The sequence below is a fragment of the Chenopodium album genome, chromosome 15 (assembly GCF_948465745.1).
Source record: "Chenopodium album chromosome 15, dcCheAlbu1.1, whole genome shotgun sequence".
NCBI classification, from domain to species: Eukaryota; Viridiplantae; Streptophyta; class Magnoliopsida; order Caryophyllales; family Amaranthaceae; genus Chenopodium; species Chenopodium album.
Genome location: NC_137848.1, coordinates 23,145,028 through 23,166,410, shown reverse-complemented (window position 1 = coordinate 23,166,410; position 21,383 = coordinate 23,145,028). Strand labels below are relative to the sequence as shown.

Here is a 21,383-nt window from a genome sequence, read left to right as displayed (position 1 = left end):
TGCGACGATGAGCCACGTCATACGTCCCACCAACAGCTGATGGAGTTGATGTCACGCCCCCTTGGCCAGGTCTGGTGGCGAGGTATCGACTCCTCTATCAACCGCCAGGGCTCAGGGGCCAGAGGAATCATCTCCTCGACCGGGCCAAAAGACCCCCGATAGGTGATAGACACCGATGAAAGCACAATATCCCTAGCCGCTGATGTAGCCTGAAACAAAACCTGGGTAATTAAAATCTGCTAGGGGGCTATCAAGAGAACAAATCAAAGGCATAAAATATATCTGCGCTTCCTCCGATATACAAGGAGGTGGAGTCAAACGCGGCATGTGACTCTCGCCATAACTCCGACTCGAATGGATATGACGCTGCCAATCAGTACCAGCTGGCGACCTATCAAAATGGACTCTCATGTCCGTCTTGTTCAACATATGCCGTGGGGGACAAGCAGGAACCACAAAAGACTCGATAGAGTGCTAAATCGCAACTCTCTCGCCCAGATACACCACAACATCGTACATCCCTTGAAAATAGTGACGCTGAGCTGTATAATGGACAGCCCGTCCAGGAAGATCGAAATCGGCCCATGGCCGAAATTGCACCTCAGGACCCTATAAAATAAACATCCAAGAGGAAGGATCCCACTAAACAGTAAAAAGTAAAAATGTTAAGCAAGACATACTAAGAGGATCAACTCTCGAACATGGGAAGTAGCAGTCTGGTCATTGTAACGGCCTCCCCAACTAGCAGCAATAGGGAGCCCACGAGACGAAGGTCTCGCCGGTGAAAGAGACGGGAAGTATTCGTAGAACCAGACCTATAAATGACAGAGAAGCATCAGCGATTGCTAAACACATGTCTAAGGTAAACCATAGGAAACAAAGTATGCCTCTACGACTCTCCGGAAGCTAGAAAGAGTGATATCCTCCTCAAACTTGCGATGACGACAAGCGAGTCGCAATCCAAGCAGGAAGTTAGCATAGGCTAAACTGGCCCAATCATATGTCCCGACCATACGAAGGTCGCGAAAAGCAGGAAAATAGTAAAGTAGCACTCGGCTACCCTTTTCAGGAGAGAAAGTCCCTGAGAAAAGAATCAAAATGAAGATGAGCACCCGCTGCTCTAGGGTGGTCACACCATCTCAAAAGGCCTCAACGAGCATAGATCGCCGAATACATCGGCTACAAATCTGCATTGGTCGAGCCTCGCCGCGAGCTCGAATAGCGATAGCACCGAGTAGCTCCTCTACCTCGGGAGAGAAGACGGTGATATCGCTGCTAAATTGAACCGCAGCAGTCCGGAACTCGAGTTTAGTGATGAAAGAGAAGTCGATAGGAGTGACAGTGATCTCACCCCATGGAAAGTGGAAAGTGTTGGTGGTGTCCCAAAATAACTCCACCAAAGCTCGAATCAGAAAACGACTCGAGGACAAAGAATGGAGCGCCTAAGTGGCCTGCAACAGTGGAGTCAGACCACAAGACTCCCACAGCCCACGCAACTCCTCGTTGTTGAGTAAGTAGGACTCGTACAACTATCCGATGGTATCGTTGCCCGAGCCATGGAAACGGACTCGCTCGTCAGTCATCCCGCAGCGAACTCGCTTCGAGAAGTGAAACAAAGGTGCAAAGTATAAGGTACACCTGTCCAACTCGGGGAACTCCCCCAGACTGGTGGAAGTACCCTCGTCGGCATCAACGAGCTCGTCCTCTCGGTGAGCCCCACGAGAGCGTGAGCCAGAACCGCGTCGTCGAGACATGCTAATTATGCAAGCCAACAGTAAATCAAAGGTTCTATAATATCTAAGGTTCGCCTAGCCGCATGATACTATGTTCGTAAAAAAAAAAGAGTACGTAGTACTAAAACAGAGCATGATTTCAATTCAATCATAAGTAGCGTTTTCAAATAATCAAACAATTTCTTGAAATACTAGGACAAATATTGTGACAAGTTGAGCATGAATAGCTAGCAAAAACATGAGGAACAAGTTACATTGTTCTCACGAACTCAAGGAGTTTAGCAATGGCAAATCGCTCATCTCTTCACCAAATTGAGTAAAACAAGTGGCATAAAATTCATGGTGATATACAAGCATAAACAAGCAAATTCATGGCATAAAATTTGACAAACAAAGCAAATTGAGCAAGAACATTCTCGGTTTTTCGAAAAAACTGCGAGCAAACAAACACCAAATTCGCACAAAATAGAGTGAGCTTCAGCAAAACTTACATTGATCGGCAAACTAGAGATCACAAGCTTTTATTTGTAAAAAACTTGAGCGAATTTCGTTGAGAAACGAAGAAGAACGAGCAAGATGAAGAATTTCTAGCGAAATGAGTGAAAAAGAAGCACGAACAGCAAAATGAAGGAGTTGGGGTTTAAATGCGGAAAACCCGTCTCCAACGCGAAACGACAAGTTTGTCGTGCTACGACAGAGCGTAAGGCTCGCGATGAATTCCTTTCCTCAGCGACATAGTCTGTGGCCCCCATATTGATTTATGCGGAATTCATGCAGCAATTGTGGGTTCCTTGGTACGCCAGTTAGCCCCTATAAGCAAATTGACATGATTAGTAGTTGGCTCGATTACAATCACGGTAAGTGATCAACCTAATGATGATCGTCTCACTTAGCTTAAGCACCTAAGCATTGGCTCATTGCAAGCACCAAGGTATTGGTTCATAAAGCAAACAACAAAAGCACATAGCAAATGTAAACATCACAGCACAACAAAATACAACAACAGCACAACAAGCATTACAATAAAGCACCAGCAAACTGAGGATCAACAAGCAGTGATCTTCGATAGCTTTCCAAGGAAAGGTATCAAGCCAAATAGGGGATTTCTACAAGCAGAGTGATCTTTGACGATAATCCCTAAGATGTGGAAAATCGTCATAAAGGTTGAAGATGGCTACAAGCAGAGCCGTCTTCGACAGTTTTCCCTAAGATGAGAGAAAGTGTAAAAAAACTAAGGATCATTACAAGCAGAATGGTCTTTGACGGCGTTCCCTAACATGTGGAGAGTTGTCACAAACAACTGAAGATGACTACAAGTAGAGTCACCTTCGATGACGAAAGTTGTCATAAAAGCAAAAGAGTGCTATAAGCTAAGTAATCTTCGATCGTGTTCCCTAGATTGCAGAAGACTGTCACAGCGGAAATTGGAGGCAGCTACAAGCAGAGCAGTCTTCAGATGGTGTCCCCTAGCTTATGGAGATCGTTGCAACAACATGTAGCAACAAATTCGGTTACCCTAGAGACGTGTGCTCGACGGTGCAAGATACGCGTTTCTTAACTTTTTTATCTGTTTAACTAACTCTAGTTTGTAGGTATTGGTGTTACAAGAATGATTTAGGATCGCAGAACATTCTGAATCATTCTCCGTCCCTATCGCTACTTTGACTTTCGTTTTCGAAACATATGTTTCTCCAAACTCAGTCATAGTGGGGGCTTCTACAGACACCTAATTGTGCCTCCCCAAAACCAAACTCAGTGATGAGTACCTTTCACGTCATTTGATCATTGAACGAAGTGAAAGTGCGAAAAGTCTTGTGATGTAGTTGTTTTAATAAAATAACTCTTCTTTCTGTTTTAAAAAATGTACTTTATTATTGAAAATGTCCGGTCCTATTTAGTTCGGTCCATGATAAGGGTCCTTTAATGGTGTTGTTGGGTTGGGCTTGAAAAGAGCTTTCCAACGATATATTATAGGGCCAATTCCGATGAATAATGAGAAAGTTATGGCCAAAAATACTAAATTGGGCCTGAAATGGTTTTATGGCCCAATGATCTAAAGGAGGGCCCATTAATTAATATTCCTAAATTTATTAGGATTGATTTTAATCCTCTAGAATAATCTAGAAGGTTATTTTGAGTTCTAATGGGATTAGGAATAATAATTTTATCTTTCATGAAAATAAGAATTCTCTTTGGTTTAAAACAAGTGTTTTTCAAGAAGATTTAATCCGATTTTCAAAGATAAGTACGGACGTTGTTAATCGAATTTAATCAGATTAAGGATTCCGTACAAATTTTTAGAAAACGCGTGAATCAGCGTAAAACGACAAAAATCGGCCCTGAACGACAAGCCTATCGCATAGCAACAGGTCTATCGCAGCGCCCTGAACTCTGTTGTTCTGCGCCAGAGGCAGTTTTACTCCTAATAGGATTCGGTCTTTTTCTGGTCGTTTTTGGGTTATTTTCTCTATAAATAGGGTCGTATTTCCTCGTTTTTATTCATTAACAATCATCAACAATCATCCATCATCTTTTTCTCTTTCTTAAGCTAATAGCTTTTCTTTCTCCCTTTTTTAAGCCTAGCCTTTTTCAAAATACAATATTCCGCATTCACGAGTTCCAGACACACCTAGCCAAGCTCGAAGTTTCTGTTGGACTTAATGATTTTGATGATGACACAACCTCACTTACTCACAAACTAATAAGAGCTTGATTGTTTAAGTGTGTGATCAGATGCAATGACTAGGAGAATTAAGTGTCGTGCAAAGATACCATGAGGAACAGGAAAGCCAGAAACAAAGCTATCCAAAAAGAAGAGTTCCTTTGGAGGAACTGGTGCTTCAGAAATGGAGACTTAAAAAGAGAAGGTTCCCCTCAGGGAACAGATGCTTTAGAGCAGAAGCTTCACTAGAGAAGAGAAGTTCCCCTTGAGGAACAGAAGCCTCGAAGTAGAAGCTTCATCAGAGGACATGAAGACTAAATATATTTTTATATTTTAGGATTTATGTAAGTATAAGAAATTAGTTACACTAGAAAAAGCTGTGTGGAATTGGTCTAAGTTGATAAAATTGTGCATGCTAGTTTTTAGGAAAATTGTTATCTTCTAACGGTTATCTTTTTCCTAACTAAAAGATTTTATTTATTCTGATTTTTGAAAATATCTTTTGCATATAAAATCTTCCACGTTTTCTAAAATCTTGCGGCCTATTCCTCCATGATATTCTTTCATATCATGGTCAAAGCACATTAAGGAATTCATGCTTACTTGAAATTAGGAGCATGTTCATCTTAGTGGGTTGGAGTAATGGCGTAATGGATTTGCTGCACAAAGGAGTTTTTCCTAAACGAATTTGATCTATAAATAGTCTTTGAAATCAGTTGAAAAACTTACCTTTACTCACATAAGTTTTCAAGCTTTAATTTGAGTTAAGTGTCAATTCCACATAAGTGATATAGAGTGTTCTTATGTTCTTATACTAGAGTTATTTATTTTTCGAGTTGTAATTTGGGGAATGGGGAAGTTTGAGTGAATTTCTGTATGTGAGAAAGAGAAGTGAGAGAGAAGAGAAATAGAAGAGAAAGAGAAGTGAGAAAGAGAAGAGAAAGAGAAGAGAGAAAGAGAAGAGAAGAGTAACAAGTTGGGTGACTTGTTCCTCGGGGTTTCAAGTTCGTTAAGGAACTTGAAGTTTGAGTCTTTAGTTTGTAATAGGACCATTTGCCCTATTCTAGTGAAGATTCTTTTCCCAAAATCCTAAGTGGTCGTGGTATTTCTCCTTGTTAGGGCCAAGGAGTTTTCCACGTAAAAATCTCTCTTGCATCTTTTAGTTCCTTCAGTTTATCTTTCTGTTCCTTTAGCTTACTTAGTTTTAATTCCGCAAAAAGTTTGGCTAAACTCTCATACTACAATTCAACCCCCCCTTCTTGTAGTATTCATTGAAACAACAGTTTCCTTCGCCTTAGACATGAAAGGTTGATAATTTCTGAGGGTTTGGTCCCAAATCCCTATTTCAATTATTTAAATTAATTGTTTGATTTAATATTTTACTTGAAGTTGCTAACGTGTGTATTTTGTTATTAGAAAGAGATATGAGGCATCAAAGTTAGTTGTTTTATTGCTTTATTTCTATACAAAGCATGCTTAGATTATTTTAATTCCTAGTATCATGTTAGGATGCTTTTATTGCTTTCTAATATCATGTTTAGGTTGCTTCCTATTTTCTTCTATCATGTTAGTATCATGTTAGGGATAAAGTTTTGATCTTTATTACTTAGTGACATGCTAGGATTTTTTATTAATCATGTTAGTATCATGCCTAGGATCTTGCTATTATAATTATGCTTTGATGAGATTAAAAATTATGATGATGATGATTGTTGTTATTATATTTCTTGATATTATTATTGTTATTACTTGATCACGCTCTCTCTTACAGGATTAAAGGGAATTTGTACTTGTAATGACGCTTAATAAGATAATTAATAATCTTGTATAGGCTAATATGATTATAATTCAAGTGATCGCCAATAATAGATTTGTTTGTGCATTAATATTCAACCAACATAGATAAACAGGTTTAGGGTTAATATATTGATTGTATGTTAGTCAAAAATCGCATATGAATATGAGAATAATAAAGTAGAGGCCTATTTTTAGGGCAGGTTCAATCTCTTTTAGGTTGGATTTGTACCTTTATCCCCGAATATCTAGTCATGGTTCCAGACCATTATGGAGTTAGCGATCTCATGGATCGTGAAGGGGTGTAACCTTCACCTTGTGAACGGTTTACAAGTTCCTAAAACTTGTTGGCGATTCTTTTGCTCTATCTTCCTTCCCTTTGGACGCCACCATACTTAAGTGTATAATCACAGTGGGGCTCAAGTGTGGGATACTTGAAATATTCCCTACAATCGTGCGGAAGCCTTACCTTTAGAAGGGTTGGCGCGTATGGATAGGACCCCACAAGTTAAACTTGTTTCCATGGTTTGGTGAATTCACAAACTCGGATGTACCCTTCGTTGCAATGAGCGTTCGATTGGGTGGATGGAGCGTGAATTCCCAGAGGGTTATAGCCATATGTAGAACACATATGGGTTTCAGAAAAGAGAGAAAAACTCAATCAGGAAGTAAAATCGAGCAAACAGTACTAGAATCGGTCAAAGCAAGAAGGCAGATGTCTGGCTCGGTAATAACCTGGCGCAAGAAAATAGGGACCTTCGCGAGGAGATGGCCCTGTCGCTCCGTGATGTTGCCATCGCGTCGCGACAAAGCCATATCACTGCGATGGGCTCCGTTCTCTCAGCGACGGTACCTACATGTAGCGTTTTTTCGATTCTAGTTGTGAAAGATATTTCCCAAATTTCCTACATGTAAAAAGCCTATGTTTTGGATGCATTACGGATGGTCTATCCAATGCATACATTTTTTATGCTTATGCCAATAATGTCAATCAAAATTACGCAAATGAATATTTAGAACTTTTCGAGTCTCATCCACTCATTCTAAACTATTGACAAAATAAATTTTAGGAATTAAAATAGAAATCCTTCCCAGTGGAGTCGCCAAAAAACTGTAGGGAATATTTCAAGCATCCCACACTTGAGCCCCACTGTGATCATACACTTAAGCGTGGTGGCGTCCAAAGGGAAAGAAGCTAAAGCAAAAGAGTCGCCAATATGTTTTAGGAACTTGTAAACCATTCATAGGGTGAAGGTTACACCCCTTTACGATCCATGAGATCGCTAACTCCATAGTGCTCCCGAACCATGACTGGCTATTCAGGGATGAAGGTACAAATCCAACCTAAAAGAGATTGAACCTGCCCTAATAATAGGCCTCTACTTTATTCTTCTCATATTCATGTGCGCTTTCTAACTAACATACAATCAATAAATTAACCCTAAACCTGTTTCATCTATGTTGGTTGATATTAATTCACAAACAAATCTATTATTGGCGATCCCTTGAATTAAAGTCATATTATCCTGAAATAAAATTACTAATTGTCTAATTATGCGTGATTTCAAGTATAAATTTCCTTTAAACCTACAAGAGATGGAGTGATCAAGCAATAACAATAATAATAATCGAGCAACATATTTATACAACAAATCATCATCATTAAAATAATCTCAATAAAGCATAATAATATTAGCAAGATCCTTGGTCACTGGTTAATAGATTGTTGGGACTACTGCCCTAATCAAATTATAAATTTATAAATACTTTACTACCCTAATACAAATACAGGGGTAAGCAAAGGATTGAACCCAAAAGAAGTACACGAGTTTATACACCAAATCCACTAATGCAAGAGTAAATGAGAGAATATTTTTGTTGGTTTTCTTGATTAAGTAAACTAAAGCAATTAAGTAAGGAAGAGAAAAAGGATTAACCAAAGATAAACAAATGCTAGGGGTATGGGGGTGTCAAACATGATAGAACATATATGAACAATGATGATTATCATGAAAGCATGCCATAGAATGCGAAGTTCTACTCAAACAACTCACTTTCATGCAATTGCTTAAGCAAATCAATGAACTAAGTCTTGTTCTAATCGAATCATTTTCATGCATCTAATTAGTCACTAATTATGGCAAGAGATTAAGAGTGCACGATACATAAAACTCTACTTAGATAATTCATTTTCATGCAATCATCAAAGTAAAGGTGATCTTAGTCTAATCCAAGTCATTCTCATGCATTTAGATTAGGGAACATCAAATAATGTGCTACTAAGAATCTCAAACTATTAAAAATCATATCTTTCATCAATTTATGGCATGATTTCAATTAAGTCATCATCAATCATCGACATTAACACATGTTTTCCACCCCCTTCCCCTAGCTAAAATCTTAGCCTAGGAAAGAGAAACTAACCATTATAGCAAACCAAATAAGGATTCAATAAACACAAAACTAACACATGATTGAAAACTAATAAAAACAATACCAACAAGTTCAACTAAAGAGATAAATAAATAAGCAATGACAAAGCAAATAAATTAAACTAAAATAATGAATAAGAGATTACTAAAGAGGGCCTTGATTAAAGATGAAAGCTTGAAACTTTTGCATTGAAATAAACTTGAACGAAATCTTGAATACAATGAAGAAAACTTGAAGAATAAGCTAGTTTCTCTCTCTAGATTAGGGTTAAAATTTGAATAATCCTCTCATTACATCCATAAGGGCACTTATACCCCCCTCATTCCCCTAAATTATGTCTAGAAAAAAGAAATAACAGAGTACGGAATACCTAGTGGAGCGGCTGCTCCATCGGGGGTGGGGGAGCGGGCGCTCTACAGGGTCAAAACATATTCAATGACCCAGGGGAGCGGACGCTCACCTTGATAGGAGCGGACGCTCCTTCAGGTGGGAGCCGCTGCTCTAGCAGTCTGATCCGAAGCTTAAAAGTTTCTTCATTCTAGACTCTTCATCTCTTCCAAGGCATTCCAAAGCATCCCAAAGCATAAGCGAAGTCTCGGGAAAGGTAATGTACGCCTTTCATTCAACCTGCTCAAATACTCATACACAACATAAGCAAAGAAACGGAGGAAACACTAGGAAAGACAAAACATCATAAAAACGAAGATAAAGCGCTTTGAAAAGGCTCAAACAAGCGCAAATGAGGGGGGAATTTTTATTGAAAAAAGGATAAAAGAGTGGCATAAATGCCACTCATCAAAATCCCCCACACTTGCCTTTTGCTTGCCCTCAAGAAAAGAAAACTAGAAGATTTAAAGCTAATAAAGAAAAAACCAAATTTGCTTTTAGCATAAGCAACAAGCAATTTGAACCTCAAGGTCGCCAATGAGGACGAGTTGTGATCTCGTGAGGGTTTCCAAAGAGTTCACCCCATAACTCTCACAAAATTGCGTTCAAGACAAACCAAAAAGGAAAAAACAAGATGATGAATCAATAAGCACATGCAAATCATAATCAAGTCAAGCTCTTTGAGACAACAAGCACAAGTGGATGGCAAGCTTTCTAAGTAGTAAAAGAGAGCATGCAAGGGGATGCCAATGGTTGATTGAAGTTTAAACCATGCTAAGCATAGAGAACTCTAACATGCGCCACTCCCCCCGCATTCCATACATTCTTACCGCGTTCCCTCATCTAGATTCAAATCCAACCTTGGAGGTAGCATCTCATGACTCCTTGAAGGAGCTGGAATAAAAATCAAATCAATATTAAGTGGGGAAACCCGACATCTTACCAAGTCATGCCCTTCACTATACTTAAAATCTCCCTCCCGCCACCGACTAAAGACTCAACCAACCTAGGTCAAAATAACATTGAAAGGGGTGTAGCGTTGGCTAAGGGGTAAGGGTGTGGAAAAATTTAGAAATTGGTGCTTAGCCTAATCGTGAAATGAAGGTGACCAAGCCTCTTTTCCAAAATTACACCTCTACCAATCTTCAAACTATATTGCCACAACTTTGAATCACATTGCCAAACATTTTGAACTATCATCTTTTCCTTTCATCATCATTCAACAACTCTTTATTCTATTTTTCATTTTCCAAACTTTTCATTTATTTATTTTATTTTTTATTTTTTTTAGGTCCTCGCCTTTTATAACTAAGTATGGATTTTTCTAAGATTTGCACTTACTTTTATTGAACAAACATTCACAACATCACAACCTCACTTTCCATTAAGAGCCACAATCCTACACATTTCCAATCAAAACATGTATAAGCTTTCGAGGCTTGAAATTCACGATACTAAGGGTGAAAGTAAAATAAAAGGCCATGGGCTTATAATGTGCTAAAATCAAGGAGGGGAAAGGCTCAACATGGGAAGTAAAGGGGGCAAATGCAACCAAAAATACAATAAGATGAAATCTAGACCTGGAAAACAAAATAGCCACCGAATGAAAGAATGTTCTTTATCATCTCTAAGTTAGTTCGGTAGCGATCTTGGGAGTTAGACGCCATTTTCTAGATTCAAGCATGCCTTGGTAAGGATCCTACGCCGCTCATATAAAGAAATGTTGGAGGCTTGAACAATGATACTCACATCGGGTTACAAAAACTACCTCTAGGGCTTCAAATCCCCTAATGAGAGCAACAACTTCTTACCATAAACAAGTGAAATTGGGTTTGATGGGCCTTACGAGTTCTAGACCCGCTACCTTAGCATGAATCTATCCTAAAGTCAACCAGTGGCAATCTCAAAGCATGCAAATTTTTAACACTTGGTAAGAAAGACATTCAATCACACAAGTTGTCTTTTATTATGCTCAAAATGAAAATGAAACAACTAAGGTTTTCATGGTTTGCCTTGAAACAATAAAATCGTTTTTTTTTTTTATTTTTTTAAAGGCATGGAGAATAAAAGCATAGGAGGCAAGTAAACATTTAATTCCCAATTGACAAACAAAGTTCGTTCGACATCATACCAACGATCACCAGATTCCGTAAAATCAAATGCATACAACCTTCAACAATCAACTCTAACCTACACTAACCTAGACTAAACAACCAATCCAAATATTTAAAGAGTTAAGAAGGAAATTGTCACCCAAAAGCGCATAAGATCGCATTTCCATATCAAATGAAGCTCCATTGCTTATATCACCCTGGGAATTGCACCAATAAGCCTTACATAAATGACATATTTCAAAACAACTCGGAAAGTATTTGGTTAGTGGCAAGAGTTATGTACGAAAGATTAAAGTAAATAAATAAAAGAAAAAAAAACAAAGTAAGAAACTATTAAAAGAAAAACAAAGAAAAGAAAAAGGGTTAGGATTAAAAGGGAATTTAGATTTTTCTCTTTGGGAGCTAACACAATAAAACCATCATCAAAACATTGATTTTAGAGAAGAGAAAGGAAGTGAACATCAACAAAGATGAGAAAAACTTGCAATGAGCGCTCATTAGCAATGAATATACCCCATAGAACATGCCCTTATAATAAAACAATAATGGAACACCCCCCCACACCTGAATAGAAAACCGTCCTCGGTTTGAACGAAATGGGTAAAAAGGGGTGGGGGGGAAGGGCAAAAATAGGCCCGAAGGCTCTAGTCCTCCATGTGTGAGCCAGATCCTTCTCCACTCGGATTCCATTCGTAGTCGACGTCGATAGGAGGGCCATGGGGCTCCCATCCACCGGTATAACTCGGTGGAAAACCACGGTTCCGGTATAACTCTTGTTGCCAATCCGAAAAAGGGTCAAAAGGAGGGGGCATCATTGTGGGCTTTGGGGTGTACATGGGGTAATTGGTATCCCCACGATAATCACACCAGCCCGGGGCCTAATAGTCATACCCCTCCGAGGTGGGGTAATCCACATGAGGTCCACCTTGAGAGGATGGCCCTTGCCAATAAGGCCAAGTCGGTTGACGGGGAGTCCCGTCGATATGCGGTTCCTCATAAGAAGGAGCCGGCCGTTGTTGGGGTGGAAAATAGGGATAGTTCACGAGAGGTTCGAAATGCCCTTGGTTTAGATGTTAATCATAAATATTGGTATTATAAACCCCGTGACCATCAGCGGCCTCCGCCAATCGGCTTACTTGCAAGCTAAGATTTTGAAAAGCAGTTTCAATATTAAAAGGGGAAGTGGAAAAATCCATACCTCCCACACTAAAGGAGGGGACGTGCAAAGGTCGGGATCCTTCCCTAAATTGAAACTGATGATGCTCAAAATGTTATTGATGATGATCTTGCTGATGTTGTTGTTGCTGTTGTTGTTGCTGCTACTGTTGTTATTGTTGTTGTTGTTGTTGTTGTTGTTGTTGCTGCTGCTGTTGGTGACGACAATGCTAGGGATCTTGCTCCCTTGGAGTCTAAAAGAGCTCACTAATGTTTCAGAGGGGAACTTGCCATTGATTCAGGCCATGCGGCTGCTCGTTGGAGATGAAAGGGTTGGGTAGTGCGCACCATGATATATCGCTGACCATCCAAATCCGCGCATCTACACGACCAACACGACAAGCAACCTCGCGTATCATCCTGGCTTATTTGAGAGCGTCAAGGTTCAAGTAAGGAACCTCATTGACTGGGGTTAGGTTAGCCAACTCCTCTCCAAAGCCGAGCTTATATGCTATCCACGTGATCATACCGCTGCACTAAATGTCGCCGGAAAGGGAAGTCCCCAACTTTGTTTCATGGAACCGGTCGGCAAGGATGGCACCGAAATTGAGATATCCATCGGTCGCCAACCATAGCATTATGAGCTCCTCTTGGTTAACATTTCCAACCTCTTGTCGTGAGAAAAGAGCGTACACCATCATCCTGTGAAAGTAGCGAAGGGCCGGATGGATGATTTCCGACGCCTTTGTCGAGCGTGAGCGAAATTTTGTAGTCCCTTGGGTGATGTTGTTCCACCACTCTTGTTCTACATACCCTTCCCAAATTCTATCATTCACCCAATGGACGGGACTCTCCGGATCCCACCCAAACATGTTGTTTAAATCCTTCAAGGTGACCTTCTTTTGCTTGTTAAATATTCGAAAATGGAGCTCGAGCTCCTTTACACCTCGTCTCTCAATAGTTTGGAGTTGAAAAGAAGAGAGGAACTCCAATGTAAGTTCACGGTAGGTGCAAGGAGGCTTAGGTTCGTCCTCAAGAGTATTGGTGATTGCCGAAGGAACCGTGATAGAAAGGAATGAATCCCAACCCAAAGATTCCGCCATGTCTAGGATATCCACGTCAAAACCCAATGTTTGACAACAGGACTTGTCGTAGAATCTTGTGGAGCGAACATGGCGCTCAGACAGTTCCTCATAGCATTTGCTTTGAAATTGAGAGCCGAATTGAACTGTGTCTGGTTGGGGAGGGTTGGGCGTTGAAGTAGAATTGGATGGTGCTTGGGAAGAAGAGGCTTTTTGAGACTTTCGGGAAGAAGAACCCAGCAACAAATCTCTGAATCGGCGAGACATGATTATAGCAACAACAAACAACTTATCCAAATGTTTTCCGTAGAACAAGTACCTACAACAACCAAAAATCCAACTTCAAAAATTCATCTCACAATCTTAATTTGCTAAATTCATATCAACCACCAAAATAAGGCATCATGGTGTCATAAGAACTACTCCATAAATAATTTTAGGAAAACTGCGAACACATGAGTAAGTTCAAAATCACTTCCAAGGATTTATCATACAAAAATCAAGTGATTAAAGAGACATGAACACCATAATATTACCAAATGTAACGAACCAAACCGAATTCCACCAATAGAAGAAGCCAATTCACCATCAAACTACTTCATCTTGAATAGTGTCATACTATTATCACACTTCCAAACCAAACCAAACTCGACAATATTAGTATGAATAATTGCAAGGGAAATTTCCTCTAAACATCATCCAACAAGCAAGGTAATCCTAATATGACAAACTAATCACATTCTACACAATTTTAGCTTCATTCAAGTATTCTCACATAAGTACATGAAACTAAGAAATTGTCATATAATCCATGAAATAAAAATCTTCAATTCACAAATTAAACAACAATATGGCTAATTAGACTCAAAAAATCAACATTAAAGTAAAGAAGAGTAAGTAAATCATACCAAATTACTCCAAAAGAAAGCGAAAATTGAAGACCCACTTGGATGGAAATTTGCCGATCTCGTCACAATGGAGGAAAGTAGCAAGTTGGTGATGAAGTAAGGTGTGAGGAATGAAGGTAGATAGGGGAGGGGGGTTAGGGATTAAGTGAGAAAGAGAAGTGAGGAAATGAGAGGAATAAGGGGAAATCAGCCTTAAAATTCGATTTTTTAGCTGAAATCGCATAGAGTTGGCGCTCCTCGTATTAGGAGTGGCCGCTCCTCCTGATATGGAGCGGGCGCTCCTTTAGGATGGACCGGGCGCTCCAGCGATCTGCCGAAAATATGAAAAAAGTTACCTGATGGAGCGGGCGTTTCACCTGTATGGAGCGGGCGCTCCTATCCTTTGGAACGGCCGCTCCTCTAGGCTCTTTTGAGGAGTGAAATTCGATCCTTTTCCATCACTTAGCCATATTTCTCAATTCAACTTCCACCCTACAAAAGCAAACAACACAAAATTCATATATTCAAATTCCAAAATTGATCCAAACCATTAGAACACAAAAATAAAAAGGAAAAGAAAAGTTTATCCTCCCGAGAAGCGCTTCTTTATGAGGTCACTAGCTTGACCATGAGAAAAGTTTCATCAAGGAGGGGGATTGGGATCCAAAGGATCAAGCCTTAAACATTCAATGAGACCAACTTCTTCCTTGCAAAAATAGTGCTTCAATCGATGACCATTAACCATAAACTTTTTTTCGTCCGCATCTAACTCAAAAGAACCATAAGGAGTAGTCTTTGATACCACAAAATGCCTCGACCATTTAGACTTGAGTTTTCCCGGAATTAAACGAAGCCTTGAGTTGAAAAGCAACACCTTATCTCAACCCTTAAAGCTCTTGTTTCTTATATGTTGGTCGTGCCACTTTTTGGTCTTCTCCTTGTAAAGCCTTGAGTTTTCATATGCGTCATATCTAAGCTCCTCTTGTTCATTGAGCTTGAACAATCTCTTTTCTCCGGCCAATGACATATCCATGTTTAGCTCCTTAATAGCCCACCAAGCTTTATATTCCAATTCCACTGGCAAATGACAAGGCTTCCCATAGACTAACCGATAAGGGGTCGTACTAATAGGAGTCTTGTATGCCTTTCTAAGAGCCCATAGCGTGTCATCGAGTTTGAGCGACCAATCTTTCCTCGATTTGTTTACCATCCTTTCAAGGAGGTTCTTGATTTCTCGATTCGACACCACCACTTGCCCTTGAGTTTAAGTATGATAGGGAAGACCAACTTTGTGATGAACTCCATATCTCTTGAGAAGAGCTTCAAATTTATTTTTGGCAAAATGGTAGCCTCCATCACTAATTAACACCCTTGGAACCCAAATCGAGGAAAAATTATCTTCTTTAGAAGCTTTAGCACAACCTTATGATCATTGGTAAGAGAAGGTATGGCTTCAATCCACTTAGTTACATAATCAACCGCTACCAAGATATATAAATTCCCACAAGAGGAAACAAAAGACCCTATAAAGTCGACACCCCACACATAAAAAGGCTCAACTTCCAAAATGTTTTGTTGAGGCATTTCATCTATCTTGGTTATGCCACCACTTCTTTAACACCAATCGCATCTCAACACAAACTTACGAGCATCCTTATGCATCGTCGGCCACCACAAGAGGGATTCGAAAATCTTTGCCACCGTCTTGTCAACTTCGCCATGACCTCCACATGGCAGCGAGTGGCAATGCTTAAGAACTCAATCAATTTCATGATCCGGCACACATTTACGAAAAAGGCCATCTCCACATTGTTTGAAAAGGTATGGGTCATTCTAAAAGTACCTCTTCGTCTCCTTGAAAAATAGTTTCTTTTGTTGAGAAGAGAGTTCCGGAGGAATGACCCCACAAGCAAGAAAATTTGCTATATCGACATACCATGGGCTTGATGCCGAAGCCAAATCCATAAGAGTTTCAAATCCCGTTTCCTCATTAATTGGCACATCTTCCTTATTCTCAAAAGGAAGCCTAGATAACTGATCCGCCACGTATTTCTCCGCTCCCTTTTTGTCCCTCATTTCCATGTGAAAATCTTTTAGGGAGAGAATCCAACGGATAATTCGTGGCTTTTCTTCCTTCTTAATCATGAGATATCAGACTGCTATATGATCCGTGTACACAATCACCTTAAAGCAAATAAGATAAGATCGAAACTTGTTTAATGCAAACACCACCGCTAACATTTCCTTTTTCGTTGTAGTGTAATTATTTTGAGCTTCATCAAGCGTTCTACTTGCATAATAGATGACATATGACCTTCCTTCTTTATTTTTCCCAAGCACGGCACCTACTGCAAAGTCACTAGCATCGCACATTAGCTCAAAAGGCAAGCTCCAATCCGGAGCTTTTACAACGGGAGAAGAAATGAGAGCTTCCTTGAGCTTGTGAAACGCCTCAAGGCAAGCCTCATTGAAGCTAAACACAACATCCTTTTTGAGTAATTCGGTCAAAGGTTTGGCGATTGATGAAAAGTCTTTAGCGAACCTCCGGTAAAAACCGGCATGCCCAAGAAAAGCTCTCACTATCGTGATGGAGGTGGAAGGGGGCAACTTTGCAATCACTGAAACTTTGGCCGGATCAACCTCAATGCCATTCTTTGAAACTTTATGGCCAAGTACAATACCATCTCAACCATAAAGTGGCATTTTTCCCAATTCAAAACCAAACTCGTCTCTTGACATCTTTTCAAAACTTTTTTAAGATTATAAAGACAGTTGTCAAAAGACGAGCCACCAACATTATAATAATCCATGAATACTTCAATTTCTTTTTCAATCATCTCAGAGAAAATAGAAGTCATGCATCTTTGGAAAGTTGAAGGAGCATTGCATAACCCGAATGACAACTTTCGGTATGCAAATGTTCCATATGGACATGTGACATTAGTTTTCTCTTGGTCACTTGGATGGATAGGGATTTGGAAAAATCCAGAGTACCCATCAAAGAAGCAAAAGAAATCATGGTGAGAAAGTCTTTCCAACATTTGGTCCATGAATGGGAGAGGAAAATGGTCCTTCTTTGTATTTTTGTTCAATCTCTTATAATCAATACACATCCTCCACCCGGTCACCGTCCGGGTGGAGATTTCCTCTCCTCCTTCATTTTTGACGATGGTCATTCCACCCTTTTTTGGAACTACATGAACCGGGCTAACCCATTTGCTATCGGAGATGGCATAAATGATGCTCGCTTCACGTAGTTTTAAAATCTCTTTCTTGAAAACCTCTTGGAGGTTGGGGTTCAACCTCCTTTGAGGTTCAATGGAGGTGGATTGATCATCCTCAAGATGAATACGATGCATGCACAAAGAAGGGCTAATACCCTTGATATCATCAATGCTATACCCTATCACATCTTTATATTTTCTCAAAACATCAAGCAATTATTCCAAATGAAGTCCCTCAAGGTTGGCATTAACGATAATTAGGTATTTTCCCTCATTGTCAAGAAAAGTATATTTTAAAGACGGGGGAAGGGGTTTGAGTTCTACCTTGGGAGGAGGCGTAGAACTCTCCTCCATTTTCTCCACTTCTTGTTCAAGTTTGATTTCCATTACTTGTTCAACCTCATCCACCTTCGAGGTTTCCTCCATAGCCATGACGAACTCTCTAGCCTCTTGTGAATGAAACTCTTCCTTGCAAGTAAGAGCTTCAATCATTGGATCTTGCAGCCTCATCACAACCCTCCCCAAACGATCTAACTCCTCATTAACAACATCGACTCGGTAGCATTTCTCAACCATGGGGGTCTTCAGAAACTTGGAGAACTCAAAGACAATCTTCTCATCGGCCACCTCACATGTAATGGTGTTGTTCTTGCAATTGATGACCGCCCCCAAGGTTTTAAAAGCTTCACGACCCAAGATCAAAGGAGTATCAACATCTTCCTCCATATCCATCACTACAAAATCACATGGCACATAGATATGCCCAACTTGGATAGGAACATCTTCAAGTTCACCACATGGAAGCTTGACCGAGCGGTTGGCTAGTTGAATTGATTTTCTTGTGGGGATCATTTCAATATTGAGCTTTTGTGCAATGGAGAGAGGAATTAAGCTAACACTTTCTCCTAGATCCGCCAAGGCACCCCTAGGTTCCATGTTACCGATCTTAACCGGTAAAGTAAAGCTTCCCGGGTCCTTCTCTTTCTTTGGCGTCTTATGTTGAACGAGTGCACTAACTTGATGAGGGAGGGTAATGAGCTCGTCATTGAGCTTCCTCTTGTTGGTTAAGATATCCTTGAGAAATTTGGAGTAGGAAGGCATTTGGGTAACAACCTCGATGAAAGGGAGACTTATGTGTAATTTCTTCATTACACTAAGGAATTTTGCGAATTTATCATTCAACTTTCTCTTCGCAAGCCTCCCGTGAAAAGGAACCGGCTCATCTAGATTCCTAGTCTCACTAGGAATTGAGGTTGTTTTCTCATCATTGTGCTTCTTCTTCACTACATTCTTTTCTTTCTCGACGCCTTTGTCTTCTTCAACTCTCTTCTCCACCCTCACACTTTCTTCCTCATCTCCCTTTTTAGGCCCTTCATAGGATGTGCCTGATCTCAATGTAATTGCCTAACAAGAATCGGGTTTTAAGTTGTGAGAGGGGTTAGGTTGTGGTTCCCCGGGTAAGGTAGAAGGTGAGTTAGAAGGTACTTTCTCGGCCAATTGAGCTAATTGTGAATCAACCATCTTGTTATGAGCTTTGACTTCTTGCATTTGTTGATGAGTGGCTTGGAGTTGTTGGAGAATTTGGGTTTGTGTTGAATCGGATTGAGATGCTTGATCTTGACTCCTTTGTAACCCTTGATTTTGATTGTTGTATTGGTTTTGGTTGTTGTATTGGTTGTTTCTTGGGTAGTTACCCTTTGGGTTTTGGTTTTGAGGTGGAGGTGGGTTTTGACATTGCGGGTTGGAATTGTATGATGGTTGAGCTTGTTGCCCCCATTGTTGAGGTTGAGGTGCAAATCCGGGTGGTGGTTTTCTCCAAGCTACTCCTCCACCACTTCCCCTAAATCCATCTTTCCTTGAGTTGTAAGTCGCAACATGTTCGGGGCTCAAGCCTCCAAGGAATTGACTTGAGAGGAGCTTGCCCCACTATTAACACTTGTGTTCAACTTTGCAAGCCCCTTGGTCAAAAGCTCTATTTTATGTTGCAATTGATCAACCTTCTCTAATTCATACATCCCACTTTTCTTCGGTGCACTCCTCCTTCTACCACCCCAAGAGTAGTGCTTCGCCACTTCTTCGATTGTTTCCTCAACTTGGTATCTTGATCAATTGTCCACCCACCCCTGCATCCAAGTTAGCTCTAGACATGAGTTCCAATCCATCATAGAAGGATTGCATGAGCAAGCTTTGATTGTATTCATGGTGAGGACATGCTTGTACCAACTCCTTGAATCTTTCCCAAGGTTCACTAAGACTCTCATCCGTTTCTTGTTCAAATGATGCAATCTTCCTTCTCATCTCAACAGTCTTTTCCTCGGAAATGAACCTCTTCAAAAATTCCTTGACTATCTCTCTCCATGTTATGAGAGAATTTGGCCTCACTTGCTTGAGCCACTTCTTATCTCTACCCGAAAGAGATTGGCAAAATAGATGCATTCGGATGTATTCTTGAGAAACTTGATTGGTTTGAATCATGGCACGTAGGTCGAGAAATCTATTAAGGTGCTCAATGGGATCTTCACTTGGAGAACCCGAAAATTGCTCCCCTTGTACCATCCTTGTGTATTAGGGATGAATGGTAAATTTGGTTTCCGTAACCGGAAGCAAGATCCCTCTCGTGAGCTCATAATCCTCCGGATTTCCAAAATCACGAAACAAAACTTCATCCTCTTCTCCTGCCATTGTCTCACTTTGAGTACTTGAAGAACAAGAGTAACTCCCACTATCAGCAATAGAACCAAGACCTCTTCCTTCTTCTCGATAAAGCCTACGGACTTGTCTCAACGTTCGGTCGATCTCGTGGTCAATGTTATGTGTTGGCGGACCTTGAGATCTCCTAAGAATCCACCAAAGCTAAGCGAACAATTAGCAATGACAAGTAGGATAAAGCGAACAAAACCAAAGAAAGAAAGGCAAATAAAACGATTATAACAATAGAAAAATATATGCAAAACAAGCCACTTCCCCGGCAACGGCGCCAAAATTTGGTCACGGGTTAATAGGTCGTTGGGACTACTACCCTAATCAAATTACAAATTTATAAACACTTTACTACCCTAATACAAATATAAGGGTAAGCAATGGATCGAACCCAAAGGAAGCACACGAGTTTATACACCAAATCCACTAATGCAAGAGTAAATGAGAGAATATTTTTGTTGGTTTTCTTGATTAAGTAAACTAAAGCAATTAAGAAAGGAAGAGAAAAAGGATTAACCAAAGATAAACAAATTCTAGGGGTATGGAGGTGTCAAACATGATCAAACATAGATGCATAATGATTATTATCATGAAAAGCATGCCATAGAATGCTAAGTTCTACTCAAACCACTCACTTATATGCAATTGCTTAAGCAAATCAATGAACTAAGTCTTGTTCTAATCGAATCATTTTCATGCATCCAATTAGTCACTTATTATGGCAAGAGATTAACAGTTCACGACACATAAAACTCTACTTAGATAATTCATTTTCATGCAATGATCAAAGTAAAGGTGATCTTAGTCTAATCCAAATCATTCTCATACATTTAGATTAGGGAACATCAAATAATATGCTACTAATAATCTCAAACTATTAAAAATCATATCTTTCATCAATTTATGGCATGATTTCAATCAAGTCATCATCAATCATCGACATTAACACATGTTTTTTACCCCCTTCCTCTAGCTAAAAGCTTAGCCTAGGAAAGAGATAGATCGACATTATAGCAAAACCAAATAAGGATTCAATAAACACAAAACTAACACATGATTGAAAACTAATAAAAACAATACCAACAAGTTCAACTAAAGAGATAGATAAATAAGCAATAACAAAGCAAATAAATTAAACTAAAATAATGAATAAGAGATTACTAAAGAGGAACTTGATTAAAGATGAAAGCTTGAAACCTTTTGCATTGAAAT

General features: G+C 39.8%; 1 protein-coding gene and 1 non-coding gene across 2 annotated transcripts; one reads left to right on the top strand and one right to left on the bottom strand.

Annotated features, from left to right (window-relative positions):
- Window positions 1-17,687: 17,687 nt before the first annotated feature.
- LOC145581003 (uncharacterized) lies at window positions 17,688-20,027 on the bottom strand. Its single transcript, XM_081638078.1, has 3 exons — window positions 19,692-20,027; window positions 18,135-18,875; window positions 17,688-18,053 (listed from the first exon to the last, which is right to left on the bottom strand). The coding sequence occupies exons 1-3, from the start codon at window positions 20,025-20,027 to the stop codon at window positions 17,688-17,690; spliced, it is 1,443 nt and encodes a 480-aa protein (XP_081494204.1).
- On the top strand, window positions 19,667-19,771 carry LOC145583565 (small nucleolar RNA R71). The gene has a single exon (XR_014100202.1). It is a non-coding gene; the product is annotated as a small nucleolar RNA R71 (small nucleolar RNA).
- Window positions 20,028-21,383: the final 1,356 nt, after the last annotated feature.